Raw genomic sequence first — 11,952 nt, forward strand, 5'->3', positions numbered from 1 at the left:
ACAATTGGACCACCATGACGTAGTGGATCGCAGCGCTGAGCAACCCCCACAGTATCCACTGACAACGACCAATCTCAGGCGTGAGTCACGTGCGAGTCACGTGTTTGGCATAGTGGGAAACATGAGTCGAAGGAATAACACGACTGACTGAAGGAACGAATAAGTTATCAAAACGAAGAAATTATTGCAAAATATTGCTAACATAAAGCAGATAATGCAAGGAAAACACATGTTTGAGTCGTTAAAACAAAATACAAACGATTGTCCGAGGGATAAAATAACAGTGCACGCAGAATGAATAAACCGTACGATCGTCGATGCGATATCAAATTAATTTTTGAACAAATAACGCATGATTTAAACGAATATTCACATCAAAAGTAAATACTCGGTATGTATGTTCTTTAATCGAATTAGGTAGTAGTATGGAATGAATAGTGAATGAATAGCTTCCTGCCTCTACCTGGACGCGCAGACTCGGCGGCGTCATAACAAACACGGCGTCTCCTGCTGTTTTCTCCTCCTACATCTTCGGCTTGGTCGCTTCGCGCTTTTTCTTATTCTCTACTTGATCCATTTACCGTCGTTCCGCTTCGCTTCCTTCACATCGATTGTCCATCCGACCCCTTTTTCGGAGTTTCACATATTGTTTGCTTTCGTCTCCTTCACTGCGCCTCTCCCTCTCTCCCCCAGTTCCTGTCTCCCGTCATGTCCTCTCCCTCTCCCTACCCGCCCGGTGGCAGCCAAACCGGTGTCATGGACGAGTTGAAGCGACAACTGCTGGTCAATCAGTTCGTGCTCACGGCCGGCTGCGGCACGGACACTGCCCTGCACCTGCTACACAGCGCACACTGGCAGTTTGAGGTGTGCATGGTTACCTGCTCTCCTCTAAGTGTTTGTCCCGTTTTCTTACCGACGGCGTGTTCATTTCGCACCCCACTGTAAGCAACTTGTATTTAATAACTCTCCTCCTGTGCTGCAGACTGCTCTGAGTACGTTCTTCCAGGAAGCAAATGTTCAGGCAGCAGCAAACCCAACGCACATGGTAAGGTGGTCGGGGTGAAAGGGGTGGGCATTTGGTAAGGGAAGGAGTAACATGGTGAGGGTGTTGGGGTCACCTGATAGGGGGGGAGGGGAGTGGTGGTGGGGTCACATGGTTAAGGGGTGAGTGTTTGTGTCATTTGGGGCAGAGGTTGGTGGGGTCACATGGTAAGGGAAGAGGGATTGCAGTGAATGGAGATGGGTTTAAAAATGAGGAAGCCCACTCATTGACAAAGGAATGATTCTCTGTGAATAAATCCGCCATTGTCATTTGAAATGGTACATTATCTTCCAATTTCACCAAACGCCATGCATTGGTGTTGTAGCAAGTTGCACAGTTTTTACTAAATGGCTTATCGATAACTCTGTGGCGCACTGGGGGTGAATTAGTGATGCTCCAGAAAAGAAATGCAGGTGAAGGTAAAAATGAAAGTGAGAGCGAGGAAAGCTCTGAGCACTAAGGGGTGTGTGTGAACATGGCTGCGGGCTTTGAGCCAAACCATGTGATCACGATGTTGCTGTATCCGTTTTGCTTGTGGATATTTCTGCACCCTTGGCCCGAGGGACAGGTGTTTATGTGGCAACTGTTGTTGTTATGCCAGAGTTGCAGTGAGGCAGTCGAGCATGGTGTGTGCGACGGGAACATTTGTTTGGCAGGTTGTCAGCACTATTCCATTGTCTTGTTAGTAACAAGTAAACGAAAAACCATGTTTTAGAGCGACAAACGTTTTTTTTCTTTTAAGTTTTAAACCTATTTTTATTTTTATTTTTTAAAATTAAATTTTGATCGAGGAAATGTACCAGAAAAGAGCACCGTGGGCCAAATTTCAGCTCTCTAGGACGTATGGAACATAGAAAACGAACGGCTCAAAGATTTGAAATGGGACAAACAAACAAAGTTCAGGTGAAGTTAAGTAAAAGTGTGCCAAAAAAAAATAAAAGGTCATCGCTTGACTACTGGAGCTTTGTTTTTCTCATAATTAGTAATATTTCCTTGGAGGTTAAATCGGAGAATCAGACTTGGAACTTTGAAATCTGTTTTCCAGTGTTTGGGTTCACGAAACGAGATCCTTTTGTTAGTGCTCTTTGTCAAGGCTGAAACCGAGAGGCTGAAAAAGTTGATCTGCAGATTGCTCTTGCATAGAGGCCTCTTTATAACATTGGCCTTGTCTGATATTCTTTAACATTTTTGTTGCTGCTCGGCAGTGCATGCTGAGTCGAAACATAGGGGCGATACCCCTGGCGCTCACTTGGTAGAATAAACGGTATACAGAATAAACAAACAGCACTGACTAGGGGTATTTTAAACCAATTTCAATGGTTGCTAGAAGACAGGGCAGCATGCAGAATCATACGAACATAATGATAAGACGTTAAACAAACAAACAAAAAAATACCTATTTTGGGGGGCAAACCCCCCTTCCCCATACCTTCTCAGACCCCAACTTTTCTAATACCTTGAACAAACATTGGTACATCATGGGTGATTAAGATTGTGGTGAAGTTTCATCCAAATTGCACGTGTAGTTTATGAGAAGAAAGCAAATACCTATTTTGGGGGACAACACCTCCCCCCCCCCCCCCCCCCATCCATCCCCCCGTCGACCACCAAAGGGGCAGATTTTTTTTTTTTAAATGCCGTGAACGAACTCTGGTACATCACGGGTGGTGAAGGTTGTGATCAAGTTTCATCGAAATTGTGTGTGTAGTTTTAGAGGAAAAAGCAAATACCTATTTTGGGGGAGGGTGGGGGGGTGGGGGGGTCAAACCTGGATCCACTTTGACCCCGGTAAAATCCCTTAGACCCCAATATATATATATATATTTTCTTTATTAATTACCTGAACAAACTTTAAGTCACAACACAACAAATATCATTTGTGCCAAATTTGGTCGCAATCCCTTCAGCGGTTTCGGAGAAGAAGTTTCAAGTGTTTACGGACGGACGGACGGACGGACACCGCGCCATCGCATAAGCTCACCTGAACTTCGTTCCAGGTGAGCTAAAAATATATATATAAATACATTATTGGGTCAAGCAACAAGGATCGGCAAGATAGGCTAAAGGTATGCACAATCACCTCTGAGCCGTCTAGCCTGGGTTTGAATCTCGGCCCAGCTCCACACTGTCATCCTGGTGTTTCACAGGCAGGGCTGTTTTAGGGTCGGTGTTAGGTGGACGTTAAATCCTTCGGATAGACGTTAAGCCGGTCGCCTCGTCTGCCGACATTAGTTCGTCTATGTTAAAATATCCCACAATGTCCTTCATGAAGACTGGGTGAGCTATGGAAGGCACACTGAACAAATCCCAAAATCCTGCATTGGAGGGGCGAATGATTTGGGATTGCTTCGGCAGATCCGAAAGAAACTACTTCAGCAAAATGGACGCTTTGTATTTACAAAATTGTACATTAACGAATCTCTTGTCGATGTAATTCTTTCATTAGCTGTGGAAGATTTACTGGGATGGTACTATGATGACATCGGTGACCGATAGTGTAAGTGAAAAAAAACATTAAAAGAAAGAGGAGCAAGAAGACCCATAAGATACATCATATTATTAAAAACCGAAGACGATAGCCTGCAGCCATGTTCACAGCCCCGAGTCGCACTTATCCTCGCTCTCTTTTCGTATTTGATTCACCTGCATTTTCCTTTCACTTTAATGATGCTTCTATTTTCCTTTTCCTTTTCCTTTTTCTTTTTTGTGCATCATCCTGGAACCAGAATGTTGTTGCATCATTATAATGACTTGTTGAGCGACTTATTGGAAGGCTATAGCACATGGTGCAATAATGACTGCTGTGCATTGTAGCTGACTCCAGATCCATAATTCTTGTCTTCAGGTATGACGGGTATGACGGGTATGAATCGGGTATGAATCAATTGTAGCTTCAGGTATGACATATTTAAATTCACTAGAAACACCCGCTCCCTCCAGGAGCATTGGAAAGTCGTCTCCTCCTCCCCCACCCCCCTTTGATTTTCAAATGCGCACACACACACACACACACACACACACACACACACACACACACACACACACACACATACACATACACATACACATACACATACACACACAACATACACACACGCAGATACACACACACACACACACACACACACACACACACACACACACACACACACACACATTCCGTTCTTATTCTGAAGCCATTCCAGCATTGCTTTGGCTGTATGCTTGGGGTAATTGGCCTTTTGGAAAATAAGTCTTCACTGCAGTCCAAGGTCTTTTGCACTCTGAAGCAGGTTTGCCTCAAAGGTTTGCCTATATTTTGCTCCATTCATTGTTCCCTCTATCCTATCTATCCTCTATCTATATGTATCCCTCTATCCTCTATTCATTGTTCCCTCTATCCTATCTATCCTCTATCTATATGTATCCCTCTATCCTCTATTCATTGTTCCCTCTATCCTTTCTATCCTCTATCTATATGTATCCCTCTATCCTCTATTCATTGTTCCCTCTATCCTCTATATGTATCCCTCTATCCTCTATTCGTTGTTCCCTCTATCCTCTATTCGTTGTTCCCTCTATCCTCTATCTATATGTATCCCTCTATCCTCTATTCATTGTTCCCTCTATCCTCTATCTATATGTATCCCTCTATCCTCTATTCATTGTTCCCTCTATCCTTTCTATCCCCTATCTATATGTATCCCTCTATCCTCTATCTATATGTATCCCTCTATCCTCTATTCATTGTTCCCTCTATCCTCTATCTATATGTATCCCTCTATCCTCTATTCATTGTTCCCTCTATCCTCTATCTATATGTATCCCTCTATCCTTCATTCATTGTTTCCTCTATTGTTATTGTTCCTCTCTATCTATTGATTATTGTTCCCTCAAAATGCCACACACATCACACATCACACAACACACAACACACAACACTCAACACTCAACACTCAACACTCAACACACAACACTCAACACTCAACACACAACACTCAACACTCAACACTCAACACACAACACACAACACTCAACACACAACACTCAACACTCAACACAACACTCAACACTCAACACTTATTTAGTATAGAAGGATAATCACATCTCCCGAAGAATGTGGCGGGTTTTAAAATATATATTTGTGCATGGTGTTAAGAATCGAGGTATTTTTATACCATTTGTTGACTCTCAGGAGTCGACCGTCAACGTGGAGCAAAGACTCCTATCCCAAATTTGAGATCGTTGAGATTGAGGTGGTTCGCCACTAATCACGGTGAACAATGCAGGATTGCAGGTGGCCGGTTTCTCTACTTGCTCGAGCCCACTTGTGGTTGAACCTGTTCCACTGTTCCAGGGTTCCAAGCCGCAGCACCATATTCTGGGGAGTGTGTACCAGAGCTTGGTGAGCTCTTTTTTTTATTCTTTTTTTTTACTTGGAGCAAGCAGACTAAATTCAGCGCAGTCGTCCAATAGCGTGTCTTATATTGTGTGCAATCTTCTGGCAGCGTTTGTTCCATCGAAGATCATGCAAGATCATCACTCCCTAGCCACTCGTACTGTTCCAATCATGGGATAACATCACCAGAGATCTCCGCCTGGTGTAGATCTAGTTTGCAATTTTTCATTTTCGTTAGAGTAGCACACGTTTCAACATTAAAAGCCACCAATCACTTGATAGACCTGTTCGTGAGTGTACACGGGTCTTCCTGAATGACATACAACATCATCCCCTCTCCTCTTTAGTTCAGGAGTTGATAAGGTCCCATCGACGTGCAGTATTACACACAGCAGTGTTTTGGGGGAAAGGGGTAATGTTTGAATTAAAGAAAGGAAAAGTGAGAGAAGAGAGAAATTAGAGAGTGATGGGTGTTCGGAGGAGGCATACAAGGGGGAATTAGGTTGAGATTCGAAATAAGAGGAAGGGAGCACATGGGGGTGTAGCTGCATCAACGTATTGCATACATAATATGTAGATGGTCACCAATTCGATTATTGCTGATTCGATTGGTTACTTGCTATGTAGGCCTGACCGTTGGTGCCATAAGACCTGTTTTGGTTTGCAGTTCTGGAGTTTTGATTGAACACATTGTTCATTGGGCATAAGTCAACAACGATGAAGTATGTTTTGCTGTAATAATTGACTTTATTTTCCTCAGTATGAAATGACAAAATACCTTTCTTCAGCAATAAAATATCAGAATAGCAAACAATGAATGAACATATTTGAACGAAGTTGTTTATACGAACCTTAGCCTTAAGTGAATGCTTTAATGGTGTTGTCACCCACATGCATCTCGACACCAGCAGGTGTGGTGGTGTTAAAATGGTGTGGTGTCAGATCTCTGCAGCTTTGTGATTTTTCACAAATTATATTTTCCTCTTCTTTTTTTTTCCTTTTTTTTTTTTCTCCAGATGTGTACACCTACAAACACCCCTGCGACCCCTCCAAATTTTCCAGATGCGTTGGCTATGTTCTCTCGCCTTAAAGCATCGGATTCGCAGGCTGGAAGTCCAAGTTCTGTCGCAATGGCTACATCACCTCCAGGTGTGTTCGGCCAGCCCTGGCTCCCGTCCCCTCCAACGGCTCCGGCAGGAACGTCTGCGGCAGGCTGGCCCGGTGCTGCGCAGCCAGGCACGGCCTGCCGTCACCCACGTGGATCGGTCGGCGCTTTCGTCGAAGCCGAGAGATGAATGGAGTACATTGTCGCAGATTTGGTCACAGGATTTGTGATGCGGGTGAGAGATGAGGACAGCAGAGAGGTCAGAGGTGGTGGATAAAAAACGTAAGTTGAAGGAAGCAAAGGCATGGATGGAAGGATGGATGTAGCAAAAGGAGGGAGTGAAGCCACCTGGTCACATTTCCTTGGCTGACGATGAATTTGTGTGCCAAGTAAAGTTTGCGTGAATATAATCCAAGCTGATGTGTGGGTCTGTTGGAAAATCAGTTTGATGAAGGTTGGATGGAGGGGGTGTGTAGCGAACTAGCATGTAACTCCTATAGGCCGGCAGATACCCTAATACACTCGGCCCGTGACATGCACACTGTTAAAGTAAAATTGAGCCCTCGTTTTGGGCATGGCATGGAATTAATTGTTCTCAAGAAGAGGATTTGAAATTTAGTTTTTTGAACTTTTTTCCTCATTTTTTTTTTGCATGCAGAAATGGCACTTCCTTTATATATACTGTACAAGTGTACATATAATTTTTTTCATCCTTTGTTATCCTTTGCACCATAAAAGAGAGTTCCCATTGGTGCTTATTCTAAAAGTTACCCATTACATAGTACCACCCTCAAGCATTGGTTCGCATGTGAAGTTTATTATGGTTGGTTATCCATGACCCTTTCTTTAATGACAGGCATTGTTAAAATGTCAACGTGGACAAAGCGCTCCTCAATGCCAGTACCGTTTCTTCAACGCACCATGTGCCCCATTGGGTTTTTTGTTGTTGGTGTTGTTACCGCATCTGAGTTGACCATACGACTGTACTGTGTCAAAGGCCATTTTCGCAAATACTTTGTTCGCCCCCCTGGGCATTGACCTCAGAATTGTAGTTATTTGGGCGAGTGTTATCCCGATGTTTTGTTTTGTTTCCAGCTGATGGCAGATTGGTAAAGCCACATCAGGTAATCTCTTCTGACCGCTTTTGTTTGTACGTTGAGCTCGAGCCTTCGCAAAATGAACATTTTTGTTTTTGTCATCTGCCTGTCGATCAACATTGTCATTCAGGACTGTGTATAGATGATATGATGGTGTATGTTGTTGGGTGGGAGGCCATTTTCCCTTTTTATAGTTGGATCAGACTTTTTTTAATCTTTTTTTTTGGGGGGGGGGGGGGGGCGGATGCGTATTGGAGAACTCCCACCCCTCCCCCCACACGTTTTGTCTCATTGTCGCATGACTATATTTGAGGATTCGCCCATCCCATCTCGCATCCTTTTGCTTTTAAATAGTGCTGTCCAGTGTGTTCTGGTCGCCAGCCATTGTTGATTTTGTACAAATATATTAAGAAAAGAAAACGTATCAGACCTCTGTATTACACTATTTAAGAGCTCTTGTAAAGTTTTTATACAAAATTATCTGGACAGAGTAGCATTAACTTGCTTTTTTTGTTCTTGTTTTCTTTGAACACTGTTTCCATTTATGGTGTTTAGTGTATGGTAACACAAAGACTATAGTTTCTCGGATTCTGGTGAATTGATCAGTGCTGAGCCTTCGGCCTTGTAGCCCAGTTACCATAAGCTATCTTTGATTTGTTCGACATGGTTTTCAGTGTTGTCATTTGTCACGTTTATTTTACTCTCTTGTCCCTCCCCCTCCCCCTCCTCACCCAAAGTGAGGGCCTCACACAAAGTTTTTTTGTTTGTTTTTTTACCTACTTGTGTGTTATTTGGTTAAACATCAAGCGATGTCAGTGTATTTTTTATTTTTTATTTTTCCTGCTGAATATGAGGAATTGTAATACAATTCGTGGAATGATGTTGTCAGCAATGTTGGCTGCATCCCTACTGTATGTATCATTAAAGATATTTGGATTTGCATGCTTTGTTTTCTCGTTGGTTCTTAAAGTTTTTTTAATGTTCACTAGAACGGCAATCAACAAGTTAAATCTCGGGCTGAAAGAGGAATTGGAATAAAAATAAATAATGTGTGTGGTCCTTTAAGTTAAAATAAATTTTAAAAAAATTTTGAGCAGTATCTTATGATGTACAATGCGAAATTCTTCTATTGCTTAGTGGTTGCGGAGAAAACAAATTTAAATGTGAAAAAGTGACTGCCTCGACCGAAGTTCCACGACATGGTCAAGAATAGTTGTGGACGCCGATAACTGGTTTTGTATATTTTTATGCGTAGCCCGTAGGGCAATGCCATCTAGAACAGCGTTTGTATGTCCATATGTATGTACGACAATCAGAGCTGAGGATCTGGTCACATGACGAGGACAGCGTTTAGTAACCATTACAGTTGCATATCTTACTAAAAGGAAATATAATAACCTTCTGTGGAACGTTTTAGAGTCCCGGCGGGTGTCGTATGGTAGTAGAAGGTTTCAGAAATTCCTCGATAAGATTATGATTTTGAAATGCAACCGACATGGACCTTGCTTCCGAATCCAGATGTGAACAAATTATAACGGTTCACTGGTTTGATATCTCAGTGTGATCGTGATTTAACATATATTTTGACATATTAATAAAATAGTATTAATTTGTGATTGGAATGATGAATTATGCTGTTTCAAATGAAAATAGAGATATTGAGTCTAAAGCAGAATGAGAAAATGACAAGGGTTTCCATCCATGACATTCGTGGATTCCCCATATACAGATTCACCATTGTCTGGATATAGCAACATTCAGACTGGGTACGTTTTTTGTGCAAATCCTTCACGAACCTGCTATGTCCATGCCTGACCTTCGACTGAAGGTGGCACAGGAATGTGTAATTTATTGGTTCATCGTTTGCCATTTGCTGATTTTTTTTTTTTTTTTTTTTTTTTACCCAAGTCGTTCACGAACCAGCTGTCCATGCTTGTCATCAAAAAATTTAATACTGTCGTGTGGACCGCTCTATAAAAACGGGGCACACCACGAATGACCAATTGAGCGTTACTTCGAGGCGTTGTTCAATAGTGGATTTATTATCTACGCGCGAGAGGAAGAGAGAATAAGAAGAAAATGGAAGCTTTTACCTGACTCGATCTCCGAGCAGTCTTCAACCTTGCAAAGTAACTCAAACGAAACGGCTTTTATGCCAAAAAAATGAACAGGTTTATTTTACGGAACCCGAGAACAATGAAACACGCCGGTTAAATAAATGTTCTATATTGGGACGAACCCACACCAGACTTGCACAAGGACGAAGGGATAATTAAATGAAATGAAAGAACCGTGTGTGTGTGTGTGTGTGTGTGTGTGTGTGTGTGTGTGTGTGTGTGTGTGTGTGTGTGTGTGTGTGTGTGTGTGTGTGTGTGTGTGTGTGTGTGTGTTCAAATGGCTGAAGTATCAGGGATCGTCAGGCTCGAGCACGCAGTCCGGATGCGGCTCTGGTGTTGGCGGGAGGATGGCCGCCCGGTCCTTGGCGTGAACCTCTCGTTTCGCGCTGCTAGGCCAGCGTACGCTGCAGCGGCAAGCCTCGCTTGTACGCTCGTCACTCGCACATGAACGCAGGGGAGGAGAATCGTCAGTGCTCCAACGTCTCTCCACCGTCCGTCGTCGCCCAATAAGCCAGGGTCAAGAACGCAAGGGAAGTCCAGGGCAAGCAGAAGGTCCAGTGCAAGAGAGGGTGCAAAACGAGAAGGGCAAAATGCCGGCCAGCGAGTTCTTTTATCGCTCGTGGTGTTACGTCATCCACCTCTCTCCACCAATCCCTGTCGGCCAACACCACAGGCTCAGTTCTCCACCAATGGCCACGCCACTTCTCTCTCGCCTCTCACGTCCTTCGTGGTCTTCGCCAATCGGTCCTCTGCTTCCTTCTCGGCCTTCCTTCCACCAATCAGAGGGAAGCTTCTTGCCCCTCCCTCTACCAATCGGCGGGCTTCATCCTGCCTTGTCTCCCTATTGGTGGTGTCTCGTCCAATCGCTGCCCCGCTGGGCGTGTCTATTGCCTGCTTGCTCGATGTTTTATCGCCATGCTGGTGCAATGCGTGGGCGCTTCCTGCCTGTTCTTCCGGTGAGTTTTATTGTGGGGGGGAATTTAATTAGGACGTGTGTGCTAATGGGCCTGTCTAGTGTCTATTGGTGTAGTGCCATATGGGACAAAGGATAGATCACAGAGGTTTGACGAACAAGCTAGTCGTTAACATAATCCCTATAACTAGTTAACATGCCCCGTTCCTCGTATTAATGGGGACGAAGATGCACCTTAATCCGACATTCGGGCTAAACAGGTCCCTGCTTATGTACATCGAAATGGTTCTTCTTCTTCATGACAGTCGGAGCATGATACCCACACAGATCTACCTGATCTATATATCACTCTACCCCAAAATTCATAACAATACTAACATTATTACCCTCGCCAGAGGAGAGGGTATTGCATTTGAGTCCATTTGTCTTTGTCCACACAGAATAAATATGATTTTTCTCTGCAACCGTTGGTCCGATTGACAGGAAATTTTCACCATAAGTGCAACTCCACCTGTATATATATATTTTTTAATGATATTTATGATTGGTCATGGTCACGTGGTACTGGCGCCATCTTGGAAAAACCAAAAAACATTGCACCTCTATATCTCCGAAAGTGCTGCATAAAAAAAATTGCGACACCGTTCATTGTAACGAACTCTAGATGCGGAATAACATGTTAATGATGTCATAGGTGCCTCCATTATGACGTCATAATTCGCCAAGTAGAAAACGTCATCCGATGAAGATGAAATTTTTTGAGCGTCATCTTGGGATAAATTGGTGGAGAAAAGCAAATTGCGTCATCGGTCACGTGGTTCGGCCGCCATATTTGTTTTTACACAAAAGCCTTAAAAACCACTAAAAACACGTCCTAGCAAGGGTCTGCAATCTCTGATTGCTCTTTCTTTTTTGGTAACTGTTATCCTCACCCAAGTCATACCATCATCTTCAACTAAAGTATCTTTCCAACACCATTTGTCATCTCGATACAATGGAATGAGCTGGCAGATGTTCACTCAACTCAACTGTTCTTGAAAGTAGGATGAGCAAGTTACTTAATACTTCCGGGTAAGCTTGATCACAGCCAAATGGCAAAGGTTTTCTGCTTTGAGGGCACCTCGTGTTTTTGTTACAATGTTACCTGTCATGCTGAGATGTCATACTTGATGTGAGACATGTCTGATATGCAGCGGCTACTGGAATCGATTCGTCCTTGTCACACTCACAACCTGTCCACCAAGTTTCGTCCAAATCAGTCCATAACTTTTTGAGATATCCTGCTATATGTTGGTTTTGG

General features: G+C 43.3%; 1 protein-coding gene across 2 annotated transcripts; it reads left to right on the top strand.

Moving 5' to 3' along the window:
* The first annotated feature begins 406 nt into the window (after positions 1-406).
* Positions 407-8,564, top strand: LOC137434344 (UBA-like domain-containing protein 2-B). 2 transcript variants are annotated; one of them, XM_068127253.2, is made up of 3 exons: positions 407-864; positions 983-1,045; positions 6,437-8,564. In XM_068127253.2, the coding sequence occupies exons 1-3, from the start codon at positions 709-711 to the stop codon at positions 6,713-6,715; spliced, it is 498 nt and encodes a 165-aa protein (XP_067983354.1). In that variant the 5' UTR covers positions 407-708; the 3' UTR covers positions 6,716-8,564. The 2 variants fall into 2 exon arrangements, with proteins under 2 accessions (XP_067983354.1, XP_067983355.2); XM_068127254.2 differs by having other exon boundaries at positions 418-864; positions 6,483-8,564.
* Positions 8,565-11,952: the final 3,388 nt, after the last annotated feature.

This window comes from Myxine glutinosa, chromosome 10 (assembly GCF_964187855.1).
Source record: "Myxine glutinosa chromosome 10, kmMyxGlut1.1, whole genome shotgun sequence".
In the NCBI taxonomy this organism is placed as follows: Eukaryota; Metazoa; Chordata; class Myxini; order Myxiniformes; family Myxinidae; genus Myxine; species Myxine glutinosa.

Coding starts and splice junctions, on each gene's coding strand:
- LOC137434344 (XM_068127253.2), top strand. CDS start 709: ATGTCCTCTCCCTCTCCCTACCCGCCCGGTGGCAGCCAAACCGGTGTC. Junction 865..982: donor GCGCACACTGGCAGTTTGAG/GTGTGCATGGTT, acceptor CCTGTGCTGCAG/ACTGCTCTGAGTACGTTCTT. Junction 1,046..6,436: donor CAGCAAACCCAACGCACATG/GTAAGGTGGTCG, acceptor TTTTTTCTCCAG/ATGTGTACACCTACAAACAC.